General features: G+C 42.5%; 1 protein-coding gene across 1 annotated transcript in view; it reads left to right on the forward strand.

Annotated features, from left to right (window-relative positions):
* slit3 (slit homolog 3 (Drosophila)) overlaps positions 1-27,397 on the forward strand; it is a 300,414-nt gene that overhangs the window by 235,597 nt on the left and 37,420 nt on the right. The window contains exons 15-23 of the mRNA XM_030062042.1: positions 2,395-2,545; positions 7,045-7,119; positions 8,687-8,830; positions 10,363-10,506; positions 14,262-14,425; positions 19,809-19,941; positions 22,380-22,448; positions 22,584-22,655; positions 24,378-24,449. Of these exons, the coding sequence (XP_029917902.1) occupies positions 2,395-2,545; positions 7,045-7,119; positions 8,687-8,830; positions 10,363-10,506; positions 14,262-14,425; positions 19,809-19,941; positions 22,380-22,448; positions 22,584-22,655; positions 24,378-24,449 (1,024 nt within the window). The remainder of the gene's footprint in view (positions 1-2,394; positions 2,546-7,044; positions 7,120-8,686; positions 8,831-10,362; positions 10,507-14,261; positions 14,426-19,808; positions 19,942-22,379; positions 22,449-22,583; positions 22,656-24,377; positions 24,450-27,397) is intronic.

Raw genomic sequence — 27,397 nt, forward strand, 5'->3', positions numbered from 1 at the left:
TCCCTTATGTTAGTAGCATACCCTGAGATATTCAGGATAACTAGATTACAAACCTTCCTAAAGCTCGTTACGGCTGTCCTCTTGGCTTCAGCTATTCCTCTCTTTGCCCCCTGCCTCTCCTTGCTCCTCCTCCTCCTCTCTGGACCGTGTCTGTGGACACTCTCTTTATTGGTGGGCAATTCTCTGGTCCCGCCTCCTTCCTGTGTGGATCTGCAGCTCTCTGTTGTCCCACCTTCCTGTATGGACCCTGCCTCTGATTGGTGCAGCTCTCTGTTGCCCCGCCTTCCTACCTGTGTGGACCTGCATTCTGTTGGCGCAGCCCTCTGTTGCCCCGCCTTCCTACCTGTGTGGACCTGCATTCTGATTGGTTCGTGCCGCTGTCTCTTGTGCTTGATCTAACCATGTGGCCCAGCCTATTTTGACATCACATGGTTCCGTCAAGCGCCAGGGACCGCCTCGCACACGCCCACCTGCCTCTCCCCGCCAGTCACACGCAAGGAGCTGCTAGACACACCCACCTCTCGCAAGCCAATCACACGCCTTGGAGCAGAAAGCAAGGGTTCAACACTCGTGTCTGTTTGCATTTATGAGTAGCGCTTCAGGAGCAAGAACTGTAGCTGTAACAAATGGAAGCCAGTGAGCCATACTTTAAAAAAATCTGACAACCTCAATCAGTAAAGAGTATCAATATGTAACGTTTTTGCTGCTATTTAGGTAATTTATGTGGTTTAAAAGCAACCACATCCACCTCTATTGCTCAGCTGCCAGCATAAATTTCAGTCCTTTAAGTCATCTCCCACAACAGTCGCTCTCACTGATCCCTTTAAGTTGTTTCCTTTGGAAAGTATTGCTTAAGCAACTCTGCTTAAGCACTCGCGACATCTCCTTGTAACAGCACCTCAGACTACTCATAACAAAACGCTACGTACACCCGCCTCCTCTGTCAAATTGTCCAATAGCATGGCAGCGCTTCCGTGACTGGCATGGCTGATCCCACCGCCTCTGTAGACACTTCTGCACCCTTTTCATTGCATAGTGAGGAAGACAGGGAAATAGTAATAAAAATGACTAAACCGCAGCTGACTCATCCTTCCCTTGTGCGTCTGAAGGAGCCCTCCCCTCTTTCTTCCTTCACTCAGACAGCTCCCTTACATTCTTTTTTTCCTACCACCCCTGCTCCCTCTTTCTCTCTACTTTCTTTCAACATTTTTTTGTTTTGGCATTGTTGATTCCAGAACCGTTCTGCTATTAGAAGGAGCCAACCAACCAACTCTTCCAAAACAAGAATATACCCTCAGAACAGTGATCATTTACAGCGTCCAAATCCAGGTTGTTTATTGCAGACGACCTCTTGATAGGTGGCCTGGGTTTTTTAACAAGGACAGACAGGGACCAGATGAGCCATAAAGGGTGTGTGTCAGTACAGAGCGGAGACAAAGGAAGAGTGAGAGAAGGAGGGAAACCTTAGAGCGTGTGCCAAAGTAAAAGCTGCCTGGCAGAAGAGAGAGAGAGAGAGAGAGAGAGAGAGAGAGAGAGAAAATTGAAAAAGGTTAAATTGACAGAAAACAGATAGACAAACAAGGGTGGGGAGAGAGGCAGAGAGACGGGGACGGAGACGAAAAGAGACAGCGATAACCGTGAGAACCATTCAAAGTGTATGTGGCGTACCAACACAAGTGCTGCGTGATGTAAACCAGGTTTATTCCACAGGCTCTCGCAGCCATAAATAATATCTGCTCGCATATATATCTAAGAAACAGACATGGCCTCTGGCACACCTTGTTAAACAAAGGCATCCCGGGTTAAGCCGCGTTTATCTACAAGCCACATCCACGAAATGACCTGGATCCTTGTTTGTTAATATGATTTACAGTGGTAGGCGTCGCTTTTGAATCTGTAGTGACGCCGCTACACTGCAGCCTGGGCTTTATAAAATGTGACGTAGATCTTAATGTGTGTGTGGGGAGAAAGAATTCACGCCTTTGAAATGACTGGCTGGCAAATTATTTCTTACAGCCTCTGACAGATGAAATGGGAGGAAATTTTGAATTTTTCAAACAATTACACTCCATTGGGAAAGCGACACTTTGGCCTTAGTCAGTCCTCTATAATGGCTTCATCTACATGTCTGTGTGTCCACTGATGTTTGTTTTATTTTTTACTGTTTATATTTAGTGGAATAAGTTGGCTATCATTATTGGGACAAAATGTATTTTAAAATGTTCTAATGTCCTGTCTCTGGTTCGGTTTCTCCCTTCATCTGTCCATCTGTCTGTCTGGCTGGTCGTCTTTCTCTTTGCTCCTCCATGTCTCTGTCTCTTTCTCCTCCATCTGTTTCTGACTTTATATTTCCATGTCTTCTCCCTCCTCTCCCTGCCTTCCTCCCCTCCTCAGGTCAGGAGGACTATCGCAGTCGTCTGAGCGGGGAGTGTTTCCAGGACCTGGTGTGTCCGGAGAAATGTCGCTGTGAAGGCACCGTGGTGGACTGCTCCAATCTGAAACTGACCCGTTTGCCTCCACACATCCCTGAACACACCACCGACCTGTAAGCCAGCCAGATGTTTTACCCTTTCAAACACTCACACATTCAAATGCATAAAGAAATGGCTAAGTTGAGAGTGAGCAGGAAAGCGCCATGCATCCTTGAACACAGGCGGTGAGATGGTGTTGTTTCACATTTACATGGACAAACGCACACATGCGCACACACTCATAAACACACTTGGATGCACAGAAGTGAGGGTAAACTCAGTTTTCCCACTTTCTCTGCTTTCAGAACCCACCTTTATAGGCTGATAATCTTTTTGAATCACAGTATGTAGCATCAAACCGAGTTAAAAGCAAAAAGTGTGTGCTTTTCTGAAAGTAAAATTGAATTTTTGCCAGAGGTCATGGTTTACCAGCCTCTTTATTTTAATACTGAAATGACTGCATATTCATTACACACAGACACAGACCTGAGTGCAGATCGCAGACCATATTATTTCTAGGTTTGGCATGTGAAAGAGGTAACAATTCCACCTATAGTCTTATGCAGGTGCACACAGACACATATGCAGGCATGTAGTCATGCATACATGCAAGGACATACACACATTCACAGAAGCAATGCACCCTCACAAGCCTGTCTCTCTCTCTCCCTCTGTTTTCCTCTCTCGCTCGCTTTCTCAGAGCAGCATCATGAGCGTCACTTTTCATTTTTAAGTCCCCGACCAAAATGCCTCTCAATAGTCTTTCCATCTCCCTCCAACTCCCTTAGGAGCCATCATCATGTCTGGCGAAGGGTCTCACACCAGAATACTGAATAGTCCCATGGATCATTCATTTCACTGCTGGAGAATGGATAAGGTTAGGGAGTAATAGATAACGCAACAGGAATACAGTAATCAGATTACGAAAAAGGTTAAAGTGTGGGTAGCTGTTCAGAATTCGTTGGAAAAAACACGAAATTTTAGTTAAATGTACAGATATGGTCAAGTTAGTGTTTGATTTTTTTTATTATTTTATTTTATAAGATTAATGTAATCTTGTTTGAAAGAAGAAAGTTACATTTTTGGTCACTGTTCTGAATTCATGGGAGTTACTGAAAAAAACATTACCTTAAATTTAATGAGAATACTGTAATCTGATTTGAAAGAGCAAAGGTAATAGATTCAATAACAGTTTATAGACGCCCCCACCCACACACACACACACACACAGACACAGTAAACAGATACTGACTCTTAGACGGCAGGCTGGTTTGCTGATTCACTGTGAGAAAAGACTGAGCAGGGGAAACAGTGCCGCCACTGAAATCAGCAAGTCTAATATAACTTTCAGAAGCAACTTCTTTATGGCATATTCAGTGAGCTTATACTTCCAGGGGGAAATAGGAATCTAGCCAGAAGCAAAGGTTCTGTGTCATATTGTTGCATCACTGGCAGCTTTAAAAGGCAGATGAAGGAAGTTTGACAGCTGCCATGGTAATCAGTCATGGAGGTTATCTGCACAGTAAGGGATTCAAGGCAGCAAGTAACTACATGCATATACTCACAATAGCGTAAATGAACAAGTTTTGTGTGTGTGTGTGTGTCTACATTTTGAGTATTTTTACTAAATCAGTGTTTTTACCTAAGTACATATCATTATATTTTAAATCACCCCCACAAAGTACAGTTTTTATCGGCTCTCCATAAGCAACACAAACTGAACAAACAAACAAACAAACAACCAATCCGTAGGGCCAATTCAACGCATAAAGAAGAACACTTTTCTAAAAATTTACTCCAAGTACATTTTAATGTGAGTAACCAAACCCCAGATCCAAATATGGGGCCATCTGCTATTGGCTGCTCTGTGGTGCCAGGTGATATCACCTTCTGTAGAGTCCAACAGGTGGTGGTGATATCACCTGGCACCAAAGAGCAGCCAATAGCAGATGGCCATTTCGGCATCATTTTTTTTTCTTTCTTTTTTTCATACAGTTAGATATCAGGCTTCACACAGATTTGGGTTCAGGGTTTCGTCACTCTTTAACCGAGCTATTTTCAGCACTTAAGTAAAGTGTCAACAAAGTGACAGTATGTACACCTGTGTAGGATATTGTAGTACTCTTTGCACCACCACTCTTTGCTTATACCACTGCAGCACTGAAGCAAGGGCTGTAAGAAAACACTGACACACTTGAGTATTGCAATATTATGTTTTGTGAAACTGTATGGATTTTTAACTAACAGTTTATAAGCAAAAATTCGTGGCAGTGATTCATTTTGTGTTGTTTAAAGCTTGACCGCTATAAGCAATGTTGAAATCCATCCTCAGATACTTGACTCAAGGAGTCTATATGTAGCAATCCCAATATATAGCAACATATGGAATCATAACCCCTGCATTGTTACGCTGTGCTGTGTATTTTTGCCAATACACAGCCCTAACTGAGGCGGGAGACAGCTGCCACAGTATCAATCAATCAGTCAATCAGTCATACTTTATTTGTATATCAGTTTTCATACAAACAAATGTAATACAAATTGCTTTACATGCGCGCGCACACACACGCACACGCATGCACGCACACAAACACAACAAAACTGTAATAAAGCACTCAATAAAAACAGGAACTGAGGGAATGCTCTTATAAATCTCAGCAGTCTGCAGAGAGGAAACACCAGAGGCAGGATTAAGACCAATAAGAAATAGATGAAAGCTTAAAATATCATTAGTATTGCTAATGGAGGCTGGTTAGTCCACCATGGCTACCACTTTAGATAACTAATAGACACAGACCACAAGGCCCCCAACTCTCTCTCACTCTCTCCCTCTCTCTCTCTCTGCCCTCTTTTACCTCTCTCTTCCCTCCTTTTCTCGCTATTGGCTCCCAGGGCGTCTCATGTCAAAAAACTAAATTTTGTCCTTCATGCTTGGTTAGAGGGCACATCAAACTTTCTCCTATTTTCAACACCCTCTCTTTCTCTCTCTCTCTCTCTCTCTCTCTCTCTCTCTCTCTCTCTCTCTCTCTCTCGCCGTTTTCCCCAAGAACACAACCGACCAGCGGGTTTTCGAAGGCCACAAACATGCGTGCACTCACACACACACACACACACACACACACTAACACCAGTTGTGCCCTCCACCCTGCCTTATCAGGGGAAATCAAGAGAGGTTGTTGCTGAGCTGAGGGCTTATCATTCTCTCTCTCTCTCTCTCTCTCTCTCTCTCTCCCTCTCTCTCTCTGACTCTTTCCCCTTTCCCCGAGGCCATAAAAATCCTTGACACAGGCGTCAAAAGTGTACACAAAGTATGAAAGGAACATTTAAGAGTTTTAATTGCCCTTGAAGGACCATACCGGTCATATTTTGACTTCTCATCAACAGCTGTGATTGTGTCTGTCCATCACAACTATCTGTGGCTGAATGAGTGTGTACCGAGAGCATTTGATAGCTCAGATGTCAAGGCCTGATTCATTCCCACTCTTGATGAAAAATGTGAAAAAGGTAGTGTCATCTTGTGAATGCTTGACCAGCACTAACATTCGCTGTAACAGTACTGTTTTACTCTATTCTAAAATTCACTCTTTAATGTAGCTTTGAGTGTAACATAGTGTCAATACACAAATGTTAAGTAATTAAAATAAAATAAAAGTAAAACAGCACTTTAACACTTATTCTCCTTCAGATATGGTAAAGACTGTTGACAAGAAGTTAAAATAGGACCGGTATGGTCCTTTAATAAAAGAAAATTCATTCTTAGATGAAGCTGAGGATTCTAGGTAACCTGCATAAAATCTGTCTGCTCAGATTTCATGATTTTTTTTTTTTTTTTTTTTTTTTCATCACACTCTCAGTGACTTGGCTCGGTCCAGGTTGATCCATTCTGTAACCTTCCCGCCTCTCTTTCATTAGAAAGTGTCTCCTCCAGGTAAAATCAGGAGACTCACTTTCTCTCATACAGATCTGCACACACACACACACACACACACACACACACACACACACACACACACACACACACGCGCACACGCATGAGGAGAAAGTGCACCCTTTTAGCAGCTGATTTTAGTACAAATTACCCCAATAAAGCAGATGTCTAGCTTCCTATCTCTCTAACTGTTTTCTCTTGGCTTAGGGCAGTGTGGGTATTGATGACCACATAGAAAAGATTCATGGCCGCCTCTCCTCTCCACCACTTCTCTTCTCTTCTCTTCTCTTCTCTTCTCTTCTCTTCTCTTCTCTTCTCTTCTCTTCTCTTCTCTTCTCTTCTCTTCTCTTCTCTTCTCTCCTCTCCTCTTCTCTTTTTCACCCCCTGCCGCTCTGGTTTTGTGCTGCATTCATACTTCAACAGCCACAGAAGGCCTGTTAACCTTCATGCGGTCATTCTTCCCTCACTTTCACACTCTCTCCTCCATCTTGTGTTTTTTTCCCCACTTTTTTTCTCTTTTTTTTTCTGCATGCATGGCTATGTGTCTGTGCCTATGTGTGCTGATTTTCAAGCAGTTTCTTTCACAAAAAAATAAAAGTCAAAGTCCCTCTCTCTCTCTCTCTGTCTGTCTCTGTCTCTGTCTAGGCGGCTGAACGACAATGAGATTGCAGTCCTGGAGGCTACAGGGACGTTTAAGAAGCTGCCCAACCTGAAGAAGATGTACGTATACTCATATAAAAAAATGTCTCTCTCTCCTTTTTCCCCATTCGCTGATGGGGTCATCCACTCAATTCCTAGTCTGAAAGGGAACAAAGAGGAGAGAGATGGGACTGAAGTGAGAGACGGGGAATTTGTTTTTCTAGGTGGAGGCTGTGCACGTGTTTTGGAGACACGATTCCTGGTCATTTGTTATGGGAGATTACTGCTCTTCTGCCCTTTACCTGCTTTTTTGTGTTCCTGATAGAGGAAGGCAAGGACGGAGTTTGGCTTTCAATAAAGAAATGTCAAAAATGAATGGGGAGGATGATGAGAGCAGATAGAAACAGGTGGATGGAGACAGATGAAGGGATGCAAAAAGGAAGGAGAAGGAGGGAGGAAATGCAAGGAGGAGAGGGACGGGAAAGAGAGCAAAACAGAAAAGTGAGGAAAAAGAAGCATGGAAATGACGAAAATACACCCAGAGCCGGCAGGAGCAGCTAAAACAAGCAGGAGAGAAGAAGAGGAGGAGTTGAGGGGCGGAGGAAGTGAATATTAAATGGAAATAGAAGATGGGCCTTCGTTTCAGATTTACAGTCACTCCTTATCTACAACCAACTCTAGGTGTGTGTGTGTGTGTGTGTGTGTGTGTGTGTGTCAGGGTGAGATAGAGGAAGACAGAGCAAAGACCAGCAGTTGATTTATTGGAGAGGAAATTGCTAACCATCTAGCAGTGTCACTGACAATATAGATTGGCCAGAGCTCATTTCCATTTACCTCCTCTCCTCCCCTTTTCCTCCCTCCTTCATGTCCTCTCCTCACCTCTCCGCTCCTTTCTTCACGTGTCATCTCCCCCAATATCTGCCTCTCCTCTCCTTCCGGATCAATTTTCCTTTGCAGTCCTGTCTTCATTTCCCCTCTCCTCTGCTCTCCTCCTCCCTTCTGGTCTTGGTTTGGTCCTCCACCTTCACTTTTCTCCTCTCCTCACCTCTCCTCTCCTCCTCTCCTCACCTCTCCTCTCTGATGCTGATAAGAGTCAGCACAAAGCTAGCAGTGACTGAAAGCTAGCTGTGATAGATACAATCATCTCAAGTTATTGTCTCTGTAGCCAATTCTCTTTTTTTTTTTTTTCATTTTCATTTTCATTTTTTTTTCATAGTGTGTGTGTGTGTGTGTGTGTGTGTGTGTCAGTAAGAGAGATAGTAATCACCTTCAGCCGGTGTCTGTGACCACTTGTCGCATTTAATCTTGTGTGTGTGTGTGGTTGTGTGTGTTGCTGTTGTGCGTATCCACTTGTCTCCTATCAGAATATCTATTGTACAAGACGGGAACATTTAGATGAAAGACAGAGCATAGAGTTAACATTTATTAGTTAGGAGACATGATTGATTTCTGCAATTAAATTGGGAATACGGTGTGTGTGTGTGTGTGTGGCCTTGTGTGCGTGTGATGTGTGTAACCCATTATGAACATGTCGTGTATTTGCTTTTAATGTATGTAAATATATGCATTCATTTCTAAACATACTATACATACATTTAAGTGCATGCAACCTAGTGTGTTTAAATCATTTGCCTGTTTGTACCTGCAGAAACCTGAGCAACAACAAGCTGCGAGACATCCGGGAGGGTGCGTTTGACGGGGCGGGAGGAGTTCTGGAGCTGCTGCTGACAGGGAACAAGCTCACCGGGCTGCAGGGGCGCATGTTCAGAGGCCTCACTGGGCTGAAAACTCTGTAAGTAGCCGAAAAACAAGCATCATTTTGTGTGTTTGTGTGTCGGCAGTGTCCTGTCGGGCCTGCAGGTTAAAGCACGTGCACCATTATGTGTCCAAAGCCGTCTCTTGATCTTTGTACAATGTGTTTGCAGCAGAAAAAAATCATTGAAATAATTACATTAACTGCATTTATTTGTTTTACTTTGCCAGTATGTTGCTCATGCCACATTTTTGCCATTGACTGTAAAGGGTCCTCACTTAAATCAACCGTCCGCAGTTTTGCGTAGTGCACCTTTAATGGTCAGTATGTTGTTATGGCTGAGAATGACTCATGGTGGCAGCAACCGGCTCATGCTGAACGTCCTGAACTTCAGTCCGCGTCACAAACGAGAAATAGCCTCGCTCGCCCTCAGATCACGCATTACAGCACTGAGCCTGCAGACCCACCAGAAGCAGGCTGGCGTCCACTTTCGGGTCACTACCCGCAGTTTACGCAACCATGGGTGGATGTTATGCTGCCTGTGCATGCTGGCTAATGACTAGCTAATGCTATCATGTATATATATGCTGGCTAATGACTCTGTAATGCCATCACGGCTGTGCCTGTATTAAGTTAAGAGGCTCCCTGCTCCAGTAATAGCCTTGCTAAGTGGGTTAGCGTGTCCTAGAGATAGCTAATGCTAACTAACTCAGTTAGCCCGGTCCCACATGTCCGTATGTCAAAGGCTAATTTCATATTGCAGACTCTGTCGTTGTTGTCATATGGAGTCTGGGGTGAATTTACCCAGCTTCCCTTTATTTATTTATTTATTTATTTTCATCTTTTGTTTGGCTCGAGGGAAGTTTTCTTTCATTGTCTGCCTCTTTTCATCCAGCAGTGGTGCTGGGACATTAAAGATGGAAAGAGTTTTTTTTTTTATTTTTTTTTTATTTTTTGACTGTTTTACTCAAAGTTTCTAGAAAACTAATCAAAAAGCACTGTACTTCATTCTACGCAAATTTATTACAGTTCTGTGCATGTTCGAATATCTTCCCCGCAGGCGTACATTTTATTTGTTAGGTTTGATTCTTGATTTATCATTCAAATGTTTCAAACAATATAACATATAAGTTATAGGAGGTGAACACCAGAGCTTACTGCTTTACTGTAAAGGCCAGATTTCATTGACGGCTGCTTTCTAGTCCTCTAAAAAGTAAAGTTCAAGTTCATTTAGAGCTCTACTTACAGGCTGGAAGGGCTTTACCGGCCCACAGGTTTACATCAGACAAGACAGGACAACATCCTCATTGCAGGCAAGAAAAAACTCCCCCCAAACTGAGAGGTGGGACGGGGAAAAATGGAGGAAATCTTTTGAAGGACCAAAAGAGAGGAGACCCCCTCCACGGCTAGACAGCTGTGCCATAGCGGCCAAATTACGAATTAATTAAATGCAAAAGAAAACATATAAGCAGACAAAGACAAAAAAAAAAAAAGAAAAAAGAAAAAAGGAATTTCTAACTATGTGGCCACTGAATGTTTGTGTGTGTGTGTGTGTGTGTGTGTGTGTCCAGGATGCTGCGCAGCAACCAGATCAGCTGCATCGACAACGGCACGTTCACGGGTCTGAGCTCGGTGCGTTTGCTGTCGCTGTACGACAACCGGATCTCCAGCATCGCCCCGGGGGCCTTCTCCACCCTCCACTCCCTGTCCACCATGTGAGTCACATCTCCCTGCTCGTCTCCCTCGTCCCGTCACCTGCTCTCCTGTTTCCATTTTCCATCTCAAACTCTTTATACGTCTCACAAATCTCTCCCTCCTCCTGTCTTCTTCATCTGTCTGAGCCTCTCCTCCTCCTCCTCCTCCTTCCCTCTCTTTTTCTGTCTCTATCTCTTGATTTTTCAGGGTCCAGCACAGCTGTGGGAGTTATCTACCATCACAAACACACACAAACACACACACACACACACACACACACACACACACACACACACACACACACACACACACACACACACACGCAAACAGAGACTTGTATTGCTCTCTGGGCACTTTTCTGTGCACAGATGCTTTCCATCATTATCGACTAGATTGGTCTGGATTCCAGGACATTTGTTATCAAAGCTACATATAAGCTACACACACACACACACACACACACACGCATTTCAACATGTCCACCTAAATAGGATTCACTTTTTTTTTTTTTTTTTTAATCCTCACAGAGATGCATATGCAGAGATGGCAAACACTCTGAAGTGGGTTTGGTGTGTGTGTGTGTGTATGTGTGTGTGTTTGAGGATGTTGACTGTGTGTTCAGTCTGTTTGTGTAGGGCAGTACAGAAACAACTGCCATGAAGGGAAGTTATGGCACACATTAACCTGCCATATAATATTACTGTTAGGAATGAGAGGGAGCGGGAGGAAAGGAGGCAGCGAGGGAGGAGAGGAAGTCAAATGTGTGTGTGTGTGTGTGTCTGTGTGTGTGTGTTTCCTCAATCCTCTGACCACCCAGAAGTGGACGTTATAAATAATAGATTTTATCAGCTCAATAAAACATTACAGGTTGGATTTTTTTTTTTGTACTTAGAGCGTTGAACACGCAGACATGGCGTGCCAAAAACGTCTTCTTCTCCTCACATCCTCTCCACTCTCTTTCTTCTCCTCCCTCTCTTTTTCCATTTTTTTCCCCCCATCTCTTCCTCTGCTCTTTCTGTCTCTTCTTTCTGCAACGTCTCTCTCTCGTCTTCGGTTCTCATTTATACGTCACTCTTTTGGGTGAGGGACAAGAGAGAAAAGAGGCAAAGGAAAGAGAGAGCAGATGAAAGTATTGTTGAGCAAAGGTTTTCTCAGCGGGACTGTTTGTGATTATCTCTACTCAGATGGATGGGGATTGCTTTTCCCTTGTCCCTGCACTTTTTGGGGTATTTTTATAATATTTTTCATCATGTTTTCTGCATAAGCTTGAATTGGCCTTTTAATAAGGCTTGATTTTGTATCTAGATGCGAAAGAAATACTTTTTTTTCCCCCAGAGCCCCTGTTTGGCCCTCTTTCTTCGTTAATTCCCTTATCTGCAGTTTGTTTTTCTTAAAATCTCTTTTTTCTTTTCTTTATCTTTTTTCTCTCTCGCTCTGTTTCTGTTTTTCTTAATCTCATTTTTTTTTTTGGTGGGGGGGGGGGGCATTGTTTCCCAATAGAGTTTGTCCATCTAATTAAAAGATTAACACACTGAAAAGGAAGGAAGGGATTTAGTTTAAGTCCATTGCCACACGGTAAGGTCAATTCATTACGAGGAAATGAGAAAATAACTTGTCCCTATCTATAGCAGAGCACCATTAATATTGTCGCACAAACAGCAACTTTCAGGTTTATTAGTTCTTCAGCAGACGCAGTGTGAAACAGTGAGCCACCTGCTCTAGACTCAGTCTGGGAGCAAACCATCAACATTATAGATATGCTTAGCTCTCTAATACACAAACCATCAAACTACTGAAATATAATTTGCCGACTCTTCCACTCACGTGTCCTTGGAAGGCAGAGTTGGCAGGAAACAAAAAACTGCTGATGAGACCAAACTTGTATAGTTTTTTTCTACATGAGTAATTAGCAAAGGTTAAAATGCTGCATATACAATGCAGTAGCGGTGTGAATCTCTGCCTTAACATTCATTTACTTCATGATTCTTTAGTTTGGAGTGATTCAGTTTGATTCAGGTTTGTGAACCGTTTGTGAACAATTTGACTCAGTACCTTTTTCCAAAATGTTATATTCATTAAGTAACATAGAGAATAATGTAAGACTATAATTATTCTGAAATGTTTAAAAAACAAAACAAAAACAAAAACAAAAAAAAAAACAGCAGAATTACTTTAATATTATTTGCTCTGGAAAAAACTTTACAGACAGAAAGTTACAACTTATAGTATTTTGTTGGATCACACCACAACCTTAGTTCTTTTCTTAAATAATTATGCATTTATTTATTCAAAACATTTCACATTGTTTCAGGTCAGAGCATTTTATTTTTTTTTTTTTTTAATTTTTTTTTTTTTTTTTTTTTTTAGTAGATTATTTCAGTTGAATTAAACTTATGATTGATGCACTGATGCAATGAATAAATGGTTATATCCCAAGAACCCAGACGGTTTCCTGCCATGATGAATGTATCCGATTTTTTTTGTGTGTGTGTGTTTACATTTCAGTAAGTTACATATGTACCTTTTTGAATATTTGTTGGTCCCATAATCTCTTATTAAGACTCCATAGCTTTGTCTTTTTTTTACCTTAATTAGGTATTACCAGGTATAATTAGGAAACGAGGCCCTAACAACAATGCAGCTACTAAGAGAGAACTTAAGTCAGAGGAGTGTGTAGCTCTCTGTCATCATGTTGCAGGACTTCTGGGTAATGAAGTCTTTAAACTTTCAAAAGTTTGGCTGTCTCGGAGCCGCTTTGGTCTGCCAAAGTGTGACTTTGTTTTGCTGCTTCACTGGTATGGGGCATTGATTCACACACTGGGCGACTTTATTCCACATTCAGTTCAGTTTAAATTCAGTTCCTCATCAATATTACATGAACTATATTACAAAGCATTGAAAATAAAATGAGATATGATGAAAACTGAATAGCATTAACAGATAACCTTCTCTCTTATTCTGTCTTTCCCTCCCACGGTTTTCTCTCTCTGTGTGTCCTGCCTCCTTCCTCCCTCCCTCCCTCCCCCCGCCTGTCTTTCTTCATCTCTATTTTACTTAACAATAAGAAAAAAAATAACTGATAACCTTTTCTCTTGGCATCTCTATCGTCCCACCATCCCACCACTTCCCCCGGTTTCTTTTGCATCTAAAATCATTTAAATTCAAAGACTCTCTGTTGCCAGGACAGAAAAAAAGGACTGCCTAAGGGGTTCACAGTACACTTTGATGCATATTGATCATATCATCATAATTAGTGCTATAGTTGTTAACTATAACTGTAATCCAGTAAGCCTATATCAAGATTTGATTAAACAATGGCAATTATAATAATTACATCTGTCTCACACTCTCTCCATTTCTTTCTTTTTAAGTTTTTTTTTTTTTTTTTTCCCCCACTTTAGTTTGTTAACTGTAGTTTTACAGTGGTTACTGTGGGTCTGTAGTGACTCCAGGTGGCAGGTAGTGTTGCATTAGTCTCAATTATAATTGAAACATTTGTCACACACATGTAGATTCAAATCAGTATTTTTTTAAGTTAACATTTCAGCATACATTGTCAGTAAAAATTCTGTTAAAATCATTTTTCCATAATGAAGATATCATGTTGTATGTCAAAACATTAATATGCAGTATCTTGTTTTACAAGGTGGGTTTTTTTTTTTGTGTGCTGTGGTCAGCATTTCTCCAATACTGAGGAGCATTTTTCTTTTTTTTTCTTTTTTAAGCTTTGGTCTCAACGCCAGTCTCAATCCTCCCCCTCTCTTTCTGTGCACAGAAACCTCCTGTCCAATCCGTACGTGTGTGACTGTCACTTGGCCTGGCTCGGTCAGTGGCTGAAGAAGACCAGGGTGGTCAGCGGAAACCCTCGCTGTCAGAAACCAGCGTTCCTGAAGGAGATCCCCATCCAGGACGTGGCCACCCCCGACTTTACCTGTGACGGTAAGCCGCTCTCCGCATTCAGAATAAATAGACCTCTTTATCGGTAGTTTACATCATGAAGCATAATCACACAGAGAATTCAGGTTTACAGCCACATTCAGCATATGGACGATAACACCAGACGTCTAGAGAGAAAATAAAAACAGCAACAACACAACGCTAGAAATAAGGGAGATGGAGGGAATTGGACAGTCGAGGTAAGGTGGATGCCTAGCCAGCTCTTACATTTACATTTGAGCTTTGGCGGCAGGGAAACAGACAAGTTCACAGCCTCAGCCTCCATTAATAACAACTTGCGTCCGTCAGCAGCCATGTTTCCTGTTAAAGTCGCATTCATAATGAGCGCCTGCAAACTCACTGTAAGTCACCCTGGATAAGAGTGTCAGATAGATTCCTGAAATGTAAAATGTGGATTACATGGATCTGTACATCATACTTTGCAATGCAATGTTATGTGCAACCCCTCCCGTTGGCAGCAACAGGGGGAATTTGGGGGGAAATTCCTTGAAGGAAATGACTTCATATGTGAACAGAATGAATGAATAAATGAATGAATGATTTCCCCTCCTGAGAATCCACACCCAAGATGATTTGTCTAATTGTTTGTTTGTTTGTCCAGCATCTTTGGTGTGGTTGCACTCTTTGAAAAAAAAAAAAAAAAAAATCTTCGTACTGTGGTTCATTTGCAAGATGCTTCACATCATCGGCTTCAGAATTGTAAACAAACTCGGGCAGGAGCCGGCAAACAGAGCTCGAGCCTCCAAACAGACTTGATTCCTCTCATAGCGGTTTGCGTGATGCCAACCTCAGACCCCTGCTTTCAAGAGGGCTCCACTTGTTTATTGTACAGCCAACTTAGACAGCGGATTTCACATACGACTAAATGACTGATCTTCCCTTGGTAGAAGGACTCACGTCTCCCCAAATGGCCCAAGTGTGGAAATACCCTAAAAAAAACATGGATTTTCGACTCTGCCCCTAACTACTTCAGTGGAGCTGCCATAGCGGTGAACAGACAGAAGACCGGTTGCACTGTGCGGTAACTGTGTGGGTCTCTAGCAGGATGAGGTTGAAAAAGCATCAACTTTTCCCTCTTTCTTTTATTAGACTTACATTTCTATATTTGGGCTTATCCAGGGTGACATGCAGGACAAGGAGTGCAATAGTTGAATAAGCCATAATTGCTAGATCAAGGGCAGCTCTCCCAGGAACTGTTCTGGGTAAATAAAGGTTTAAAAGAAACATCTGTCAAAGTCGATATCAAAAACTGAAACGCTGTGGTTTTTTCGGGTTTGTGTTGGACCTGACTGAGGTGGTTATGACGGCAGTCCTCATTTGTACCATTGTGTCTTCGCTGCAGTACCCACAAAATGCACCAGGACTCTTTGAAAAAAAAAATTGCACATGAGTAACTGTTTGTGCCGCAGTCAACAATCAATCAAGACACACACACACACACACACACACACATACACTCAGCTGGGTATTGTGAGGACAGAGAGATCAGTAACCGCTGGCAGACATCAGCCTCAGATGACATCAGTCTTGTGGTTTCTACGGTGACGCTGCAGTTACGATGATTCCTGCCCAGCGACAGTGGCCGTCGGCTCAGTCGCCAAGTTTGACGCCACAGACAAAGTGTGGTCTGGCTTTGCTGCCTGTTACACCTCTTTCTTCCTTTCTTTTTTTTTCTTGCTTGGTTTCTTACTTTGAGTCTTTTTTTTCTCTTTGTACTTTTTACTCCTTTTACTCCCTTGTCTTCTTTCCTCTCTCTCTCTCTCTCTCTTTCTCTCTCTCTCTCTCTCTCACTTGCTCATTTCTCTCTCCTCAATTTCTTTGAACTCATTACACCCTTCTAATTTCCTGTAGCTGTGTCACAACCATTTAAAGCAAATTAGTTTGGAAAGTAGTTAGCTAGGTCGGCCCAAGTTAGGAAACTCAAAGGTAGTATCAGATTTTAATATGTGCTCTCTCTGTCTCACATGCATCACACACACACACACACACACACACACACACACACACACTCAAATCTGCCTCCAACACACATTCAGATGCACAAACGGACACATCCACATGCTTGACGCCCTTTTACATTTATCCCTATGAGGGACTTCCATTGGTTACACTCATTTTCTCAGCTCTGACTTTAACTCCATGCTGCTTCCAACATAAACACGTATCCCAGTCCCAAATGCCCCAAAAACAACACACTAGAGCCATTAGACCCACATTTGATAAGATCTTATCAAATGTGGGACCAACATGGGAAGTGTTCTCTTATTGCTGATTTGGTTTGAAGAATGAAACCTACAATTAGACGAGAAATTCGCTCCACTTGAGATTATTGGTTTTGAAGTGACCTTTGAATTGAGCATTTCTGCTGTCCCCCGCCACTCCTTAGTTACTGTTGCTATGACTGACAAACTTTTAGTATTGGCTTCAGTGGTTACCCAGCGCCGTCTTTTTTCTATCCTATGCTTTTGTCGAGCATCAAATCGCTGCAGCAGACACCGCACTCCGATACCCTCGGTGTGATGTAAATGCCCTGTGGGAGCAACAATGTGAGGAAACGGAGGTGGATACTAAACCGGAACTGGTGGATCGCCGTGCCAATCGTTGTTTCATAAATGGTCAAAATAATGAAGTTAGACTTTCCCTCGTTTTTCTTGGAGCCTTCTTGAGGGAGTTCCAGGGGAGTTCTCAACTCTAAACATTATTCCTAACCCTAAATTAACCTCTAGAAGAAGGGAGGAAACGCAACAGTGACTTCACTTTGCAAACTAGAAGGCTCTCGGAGAGCATAAACTTTGATCAACAATTGTCTGACCTCTCCGATGCCTTTGTCACATGAAATGATATCACTATTATCACTTAAAAATTTGAATTAAACTGATTTCTTGACCCCATAAGCATGCGCTGAATATGAAATCAAGTCTCTGTCTCCATTAGTTTAAACGTTATGGTTGAAAAATTGTAACTGTGTAATGGCAAAAATGTAACATCACTTTTACACTGAGCAAGCAGTTTTCAGCTGATTTTTTTTTCTTACTTTTTTTTTTTAAAAAACACTGAAATACTTGCTACACTGTTTATATTAGCAGAATCATGCACGCATATTTGATCACCATGTTAAGAAACTGGTGTCACAGTCTTCCAGTTCAATTGAAGCACAGCATTTTCTCTTACGTTCTGCCCAGGTGGACTTTCTGTGCAACGTCACTATGAACAAAAGTCAGAGTCCAGTCCAGAAGATGGTGATTTATTAGTAATGCATCATCTTATACAGGTCAAACTTACAGTGAGGTTAGGATTGCCTTGCTAAAAAAGCAAGTCCTCTGTCATTGCACATTAAGAGGGTTTCAAATTAGCAGGTGAACCATTTACACCTGTGTAGTTCGGAGCCGAAGGCGATAATTAACCAGGATCGTTGCGGGGTTCAGAATGCATAATTGAAGTGCTCGTTAACCTGTTTGTGCCGGACGGTGATGGGATTGTAGATTAACATAAAAGAAGTGTAAGATCCAGAGCCAGACCACCTCACAAAATTGAATCAGTTGTTCTTTGGCCTTGGTTCTTTCCACCAAATTTCCATGGAAATCCATTCATGGTTTTGAAAGATCCTGCTGACAGACAAACAGGAACAAAAAAAAACAATGTCCTTGGCGATGGTAAAATGTCCTCATTCTGAAAGTCTAAAACTCAAACTTGTTTTCAAAAGGATAGTAGCACAGGAACACGCGCGCACACACACACACACACACACACACACAGTAAAGGTCTCCATGTCCGGTCTATTTATAGTTGAGTAAAATGGCTGTTAAGTTGTCCAGAGGCAGCCGGGGGAAAGGTAAAGTTAATTGAATTTGTGAGAAGATATTTAGTGCACATTTAGATGTTAGTCCAATCAGCCAACTGTAGAGTGAGTCAGCCCACGGCTACACCTCCCTGTGGACTAGCAAGCCTCACACACACCTGCACCAGACTACACACACACACACACACACACACACACAGGCATATAAGCACCCATTTAGTCGACATTCAGACATTACTACAATTAGCCAACTACAAAGTTGAGTGAGCAAATGGCAGCAGGACTGGGAAACCAGCTATTCAACAAACTCAATCACAAATTGAGCACACACACACACATGCACGCACGCACACGCACACATGCATACACAAAAGCTACACAAATTCTCACAAATACATTTTTCTCTCTCTCTCTTTCTCTCTCTCTCTCTCTCTCTCACACACACACATGCATAGATAAAAGCTACACAAATTCTCATAAAAACAATTCTCTCTCTCTCTCTCTCACACATACACACACACACACACACACTACAGCACACCCACACTCAGATTAGCCTGTTGTTTTATTTTTGGCGCAGTGTCCACTCATCATTATGCTTCATTACAGTTTAAAATTTCTGCTTTTTTTGCATCTGGGATCACAAGTCAACTATTTACATGGCACTGAATGAAAGATCGATTTGTGTGTGTGTGTGTGTGTGTGTGTGTGTGTGTGTGTGTTTCTATTTGTCAGCCAAGGAATATATAATGTTCAATACAGCGTGGATTAAGAGTTTTAGTGTGCCATGTTGTAAATTCTGGTGTGTTGAGGCTTTTCCTTTAAAAACTGGAATTCCTGGCAAATGAGTATAAATGTAAACATCAATAGCAACAGGTTACGCATGCTCAGTTAAAATAGACCGGCCAATTTTAGCTAAAATTACATCCTTTATTTTGTTCTTCTCTCATAGAAAATAGTGGAGTGAAGGAAAGTTCAGAGCCGTTGGTGTTTAGCTTTCAAAAACTCATATCATTTTATTAAACCCCTTTGGAGCAAGCATTTGACAGACAGATTCAGGAGGTCGCAAAGTTCAACATCAATTTTCAGCGTATCATGATATCATGACAATCTATATTTAAACCGCTTGGGAAACTGTTTTGAGCTATCGATTTCGAACGTCGGTGCAGGCTGGCAAATCAACATCTACTCAGCACTAAAAATGGTTTCAGGGTAGTGACTCATTAAATGTGCAGCATTTTATGTCCACAAATGTTTCCAGAACCATCAGGGAAGTTTTAATCTCCCTGTGACCTGCCTTCGGGTCCTGAGCCAGATGTTGAAACACGCCGGCGCGGTTGATTTTAACACCCTCTGGTCTTTTGATATGGATTACAAAGTACTCTTAAAAAGTGCTGAGTGCAGCCTTTAGTGGGGAATTGACCAAGTGTCACACTGACAGTACAATCTAATTTAATCTGTCCCTCTTTCTCTCTTTCTCTCATGATTTGTTCTGCTCTGTCTGTCTCTCTTGCTCTCTCTCTCCCCCTGTTTCTCTCTCTCTCTCTCTCTTTCTATCTCCCTCAGGTGCTGAGGATAATGGTTGTCTTCCTGCGTCTGGTTGTCCTGATGTCTGCACGTGCTCAGATGGCGTGGTGCGTTGCAGCAACCGAGGGCTGCACTCTCTGCCCAAGGGCATTCCCAAGGACACCACTGAACTGTGAGTCTCACACACACACACACATTGACACACACACACATGCACACACAGAGAGACTCACTAACCCCACTTGTGGGAATACTTACGTGTCTGTTCGAATATACACGTACACTCACATATGCACACGGGCACACACACACACACACATAGAAACAGATGGACATGCACACACTAGCATCAGCATGTTTATATGCACACACACATTGACATAAGGCATGTGCTTGCAAATACTCTCTAATACCATAGAAACATGCACACATGCACGCTGACAAGCACACACACACACACATGCACGCACGTATACATGCGTGCATGCACACACACACACACACACACACACACACACACACACACAGTTTGCTGCAGTATAATCTTGATGCTGCAGTTTGCCCTCTGCTGCTCCGAGAAGTAACGGACCGTTTAGTGAACACACACACACACTCTCTATTTCTCTCTCTCTCCCTCTCTCTCTCTCACTCCCACACAAACACACACACATGCACACACACACACGGGCAGTCACAAGCTCAAGACGTTTGTGTGTGTATGAGGACAGGTGTACAGCTGTGCAGGTAGATATTAGTGCGTTCGACGTGTAAATGCGTTTATGTGTTTATGTTTACATGTCTGGACATTGAAGCGAATGAACACTATGGATCCCTTCAGATGAATCATTTCAGTGTCTGTGTACAGTCAAATATAATATAGACTCCAAGAATGAAAGAAGAGGGTCAAAGACATTTGAGAAAGTTACTGTACTGACAGCTGAGAAAGAATGCCTGAATGTGTCCTTGCTTTATTTTCCCATAACTATTTCAAAAATTGCCATGAAAAATGAATAGCTATAAAGTCAAGGATAGCTAGAGAGAACCAAGGTTGCACAATGCAGTAGTGCAATGTCCTCTTTTTTCTACGAGAGGAATAGGTAGCTCTGACATCAGCAGCAGAGGGAATACAAAATATGCTTGTTTTCATCACTATTTATTATCAGAGTCACTTAATCAGCCCGTGTCGTCAGATTCCTCTCTATATGGACACTCTTGCGTATTGTAATTTGACACATCAGTGTTGCTAACTTCAAGCAGCCAGTAAGAATCCCTGAAGGGAAGGGAGAGCGCGTTAGAGGAAACATCCACACTAATTAGTAAAGGATACAAAAACATCACAGGAGACTGGAGAAAATCAAAAGAAACAGTACAGAACAAACGGAAGAAGAAAATAGAAAAAAAAAAAAAACAGACAACATCTTGCAGGTGAGGTGAATTATCTCACACGTGCACACCAACGCACACGTACAAACACACACCTTTCAAGCTGTGAAATAGGACTACTCTTAGGATCAATAGCAGTGATTATGTATTGATCCGGCTGAAGAAGACACTCCATCATACTGTCTGCATGACCTACTTTTGACCTGAGAGAGAAGAGGAGGAGGGAGGGAGGGTGCAGCTGTAAAGGGAGAGTTTGTAGCCGGCAGGTGACGTGGGTGCGGTCCCGGCCTACCCAGGGTCCCCTCTGCTGTCCTGTGTCCAGCTCGTGTCCTTGTGTCTTTCTCCCCCATGCATGATCCATCAAATTGGAAGATCTTCCCTCCTTTGTTTTCCTCATAACATTTTCTTTACAGTTTTTTCCCCGTGCAGTAGAGGGTCTGAGGCAGGTGGTGCTGGTGGGCTGCACTTGGCCTGCTATTTCCCGGCTATTTTGTGTCATGTTCTGGCTTCTGTTCTCCCCTGTCTTTGTTTCATCACCTTGCTCTGATTCATTGCTGACTTCTTTTATCTACGTTAGATCATTTTTGTAAAGTCCTCAGAGACATGTCTGGGCTGTATAAATAAATCAGCTTGAACTTGAACCAGTGTGAAGGAGGTTGAGATGGAGACAGGCACACCGGGATTAGGAAAAAACATACACAGCATGCACGTACACGCACACACACACACACGCATATACACACTTGTACAGGAGGGAACAGCAGTGGATGTTACATGTTAGTGTGTTTTGAATGTTTTAGAGGCTACATTATGCAAATTTACACATCAAACACTCAATTTTACACATTGAGCTCTGCTAGCGAATAGATGACGACCAAAGTGGCCAGCAGTTTTTGCCTCCCTCACATGGCACCAGTTTGGAAATGTGATGTTGGCTTGCTGTGCTTTAGTTTCCTACTTTTGTATGTTTTAAAAGCCCAGATGTCGGGCACATCATTGAAAAGTGACTTTAAGGCAAAAGGAAAAGAAAGTACGCATGAAGGTTCACAGAAAGACTCAAAACAATAATGTGCATGGCATATTTGATTGATTTATTATTATTTTCATGTGTAAGGTGCTGCGTATTGAAGCTCTAATAGTATATCCCTGCTCCTATTCCTGTATTTCTTTACTTGTTAAATATGGAGTATATAAAATGCATGTATTAACTCTGTGTTTTCCTTGCAGATATTTAGAGGGCAACACGCTGACCTCTGTACCGAAGGAGCTGGCAGCCCTGAAGCAGCTCTCTCTGGTGTATGTACCACCACATCGCTAACCTTTGACACGATTCACATATCCTCCGTCCGGAATCCTTGTGCACGCAGTTTGTAAACTTTGCTTACAACTGTGTGTGTGTATTTGTGTGTTTGTGTGTGTGTGTGTGTGCAGGGACCTCAGCAACAACAGCATCAGCACATTGGCCCCGTTCACCTTTAGCAACATGACTCAACTGGCCACTCTGTAAGTAACCATGGCAACACACACACCTACTCACATCTCCGCCCATGTTCTGATGTCATATGCGGTTTGTGCGCGTGTGTGTGTGTGTGTGTGTGTGTGTTTTGTAAGGTTCCCAACCCCTAGATAAATCAGTGTTTTCTTCTCTTCACTTTGATTAATCGCTCCATCTTCTCTCCTCCCCCTCTTTCTCTTTCTCCATTTTTCCTCCCATCTTCTCCTCTCTCCTCCTCGCCTCTTCTTCTCTCTCTATCTCTATCTCTTACGTTGTTTCCTTCCCTTTTTTCACCCAATTTATCTCTTTGCTTTCCTTCCTCCTTCCTTCCTCCTCTCTTTTCTCTTTCTGTTTACCTCTCCATCCTTGCTCCTGCTTCTCGTCTCCCCTTTCTTTCTTTTTCTGTCTCTTCCCCCCTCTCTTCTCCCTCCTCCTTCCTCCTCCCTGTCCTCACATCTTGAACCTCCATCATTCTTCTGTCTCCCTTTTCCTCTCTTACATTCCTGACAACTGTCTTGTCATTTCTTTCCTCCACTCACTCGAGGTTTTTAGTTTATTTCCTCTTAAAATTCCTCCTCTCCTCTTTCTTCTCTTCATATTCTTCAAATTCTTGTTATCAGTGTGCTCAGCTAACAGTTTGTACTATTGTCTCATCTAACATGGGTTTTACAGCAAAATTGTATTTTTTGGATCCAGGAACACTCATTGCAAGTCTCCTAAAAAATGTTTTCATAAAGCTTAACTGCATTTACAATAATGGTTTGTGAGGGACATATTTTCTCACAGACTACATTTGTTTATAACACGAACATTTGTAATCCCTTTAATCTGAAGGGGTGGCAAAAGGGTCAAACAACCAATTTTCACCCAGGTGACCCGAGTTTGAGTTCAGTGTTTTTTTGCCTTTTTTTTTCTTTCTCTAACTTTAACCAAGTAGTTTTGGTGCATAAACCTAACCACGTCACACTGAAACACAATAAGTCAAAAGCAAATATAATCCATGACAAATATGTTAGTTGTATGGAAATGTAACTTTGTGTTGCACCATGTTAAAACAAGGATAACAGCATGAAAAGACCAACTTGAGCTCACTACGACCACGCTCAGGAGTTTGACTGTATCTTTATTTCTCCTTCCACGTCATTCCTCCTTAAACTTCAAACTTCCACAACTTTTTTTTTTTTCTCTTTGCAAGCAGTTTCATAAATGGAAAATGAACCCGTGGCATGGGAGTTTGACATTCCAAAGGCCTCAGCTTTGCCTCTGGCAGTTTTCTACCTCTACCCAGGGCATTTTAAAATGCAAAACGCTAGCCCACTCGTTCATTTTTTCATGTTTTGCCTAAGCTACAGTGCAGGTCCAGGTTCTGTCTCTCAGCCGGCTGAGTAATAACCAGATCTGTTTTGTCCTTCTCACACCTTCCCTCTTCTTCATCTCTGTATTCCTTCCCATCCCTCTACATTCATTCTGATATATTCAGCAGTGTATTTACGAGCACAAAAGGCAGACACACTGCAGCAAAATCTTCCATTAGGAATGAATGGGAGTTTAGTGCTGTGACTGTTAACTCTCTCTGCATCCTGAGGTAGAATCAGTGTTACTCTGTGTGTGTTTTTCAATTTCTGTGCCCTTATTTGTCGCTCTCCTCTATCTGTTTGTAAGTCACACACATTTAATAGTGCGTTGTAATATTATTTACTATGTGTCCTTTTTTTTTTTTTTTTTCACAGCATCCTGAGTTACAACCAGATTCGCTGTATCCCTGTCCATGCCTTCGACGGACTCAAGTCACTGCGTCTGCTGTGAGTAGTCTGCTTCAACTTCAAAGTACCCCAGTGCATTCCGGTTTCAACATTCCCATTTGCTAGTTATCAAACTGAATCAAAGTCTGATGATGTCCTGGCCATGACAACAGGATAAAGCCCAGTCACAATAAATAAACCACTAATTTCTTGTTACAAATGCTGGAGTGTGACAACACAGAAAGTGTTTGGAAGCAGGTAAAAAAAAAGCTAAAAGAGATAAAAACAACAATCTCTCATCTCTTGTTTCATATCCCCTCTCTATCTGCACGCTGTAGTCCCTCTCTGCTCCCCTCTGTCCCCCTCCCCCGCTCCGTACCTCCCCCTCTCTCCCCTATCCATCTTCTTGTATTCTCTTGTACCCATCCTCTCTCTCTCTCTCTCTCTCTCTCTCTCTCTTTCCCTCTCTCTGTCCGCCCAATGTTGTGTTTGATGAATCGACCTTCAGCCCCTGTTTCTCTCAGTCATCCATCTGGTTGTCCACCCGCTGTCTCACAACACACACACACACACACACACACTCACATATACGCACACACATACACGCACACCCACCCTGTTGTCCACCCTTTCTCTTCCAGAACACACGCGCTATTTGCTGTCGAAAGATGCACAAATACCTGCACACAACCATATATACACATGTGCGTACACATACACACACACACAAATACACGTGTGCACAATCCACAAAGAAAAGCCGTCGCTTGCATCTTGCACCATGAACATCATTTATACATTTTGTATCTGATACCTGTTGATGCAACATGGAGCATTTTGTAAGCGTCATTACATCACTGTGATATCCTGATGTCTCTCTCAACAAAAGAGACCGAGCCTAATACCAGTGATACAGTCTGTGGCACGCGAGCAGTTCACTCCCAAAAATCTCTATGCAAGAAGAATTTACTATTTCCTCTACCTAGAATCAGGGAACATAATGAGAGAAACGTCTGAAATGAAAACAGTAACCCAAACAGAAACTTCTGTGTTCTGACTGACATGGGAAAGAGAAAGCCTTTATAATCACACCGTTTTCATTTAAGGGTGAACTGCTCCTTTAAGGCCACATTTCCCATGAGTCCAGTTGCTTCTTGTTGCAACCTGTGGCCCCTTCCTGTCCCTAGTGTTGCTCCACATGTGTTTGTTCTCTCTTTTGCTTTCCTGAGGAGGAAGCGATTTTTTTTTTTCATCCATCTTTTACTTGTTCCGCCGTCTGTCACTGAGAGACTTGAGTCCTGTTTGCGTCGGTGTTACAGTATGTTGCCAGACCTCTGCATTGAACAAGAAACCCCCCCCTTGTCAAAAACATTTGAGGAAATCATTTGATTGTCTCAGAGTTTGAAGACACAGCGCCTGGAAACAGCACCTCTGGTTTCTCGCTCTGTCCAGGCAGAAACATCAGTCTTTTATTCGTTTGGCAGGGCGAACAACAAAATAATAGAAATGGATCGACTCTTTGACATAAGACGTGCATCTGTTTTGTCAAAAGTATTCCCTCAACAGCAAATTGAGTGGATAACGCCTTTACAGCTTCTTTGCTTGAAGACTTAACTTCAAAGCAGGGATGTTTTACATGGGAGAGAGAAATCTATAATTTTAGTCCGTCTTCTATCCTCTCCTGTCAATATTTTTGTCATTATGTTCTTGTTCATTCACTAACAAATGGCATAACCAGCATGAAAATTGATGATGGTCTGGTTTGTGTGTATGTAATTTTATTGTACAAATATCTATGATTGAATGACGGTAAAATGTCACCTGTAGCACCAACAGTGTGTATTCAGTAGCTAATAACTTGAATGAATAGTGAACTGTTACTTTTACTGCGTGTTATCCCGTTTCCATATCTCTGCTCGAAATGTTGGAAACGGCTGTTTGTTTTGAAAGAAACCAGGCAGGGTTTCGCCCTCATAGACGCCGGCTTTATTGTTTGTTTTTTGTGTATACTGACTTGATCTTTCACCAGGCTTTCACCTTGCTGAAGTTCAGCGATCACTTTTTTAGTCTTCCTTTCTTTCCTCCTTTCATTTTACTTGATGTTGCCGTGGGGACCGGTCCCACTCTGCCCCCGCATAGCAACTGGTTGCCAGGCAGCCATCACTGTCACTTCCTCATTACCCACAACTCCCCTGGGCCAGCCTGGCATGGGGGCTGTTAGACCACCATACACAAAGAACAAACACACACACACACACACACACACACACACACACACATTCACATGCACTCAGACTTGCACACGTCTACAAACATACTCTAACCAACAACACACAGCTACGCATATACAATGGCCTTTACACGCAGACACACACACGCATACACACATGCGCTCACGCACACACACACACACACACTCACACACACACACATAGATGCTAACACACAGACAAGATATAGACAAATATAGAAATATGCACACACACATAACAACATATTTGCACACACATTCTGACTCTGAAATATCCGCACACACGCACACACAAACAAACACAAACACACACACACACACACACACACACAGTTTTTCAATACTGGTTTGATAGTTGTCCCCTGATACAGCCCTTTGCTCTAATGGAATGTGAACTCATATCCAGCAGGCAACCCACTCAAATGGAGGGACACAGAGGACACACTCTGCAGTCTCTGAGCCCTCGGAGACAAAAGTTTCACACACACACACAGACACGCACATACACAAACAGACACACACACACACACACACAAACAGACACGCACACGCACACAAACACAAGTGTAAAAAACAAATGCCAAAAGAAACACACACAGACACTCACATACATGCCACAGCCTGCAGTCTGTACCTGTGACACACACATACACACACACACACAAACACACACACATGCACCAAAGGCAGCTGGTTGACTGTTCTTGCATGCAGATACCAAGGCCAGCTCTGTTGCACAAAAATAAATAAATAAATA

The sequence above is a fragment of the Myripristis murdjan genome, chromosome 10, assembly GCF_902150065.1.
Source record: "Myripristis murdjan chromosome 10, fMyrMur1.1, whole genome shotgun sequence".
NCBI lineage: Eukaryota > Metazoa > Chordata > Actinopteri > Holocentriformes > Holocentridae > Myripristis > Myripristis murdjan.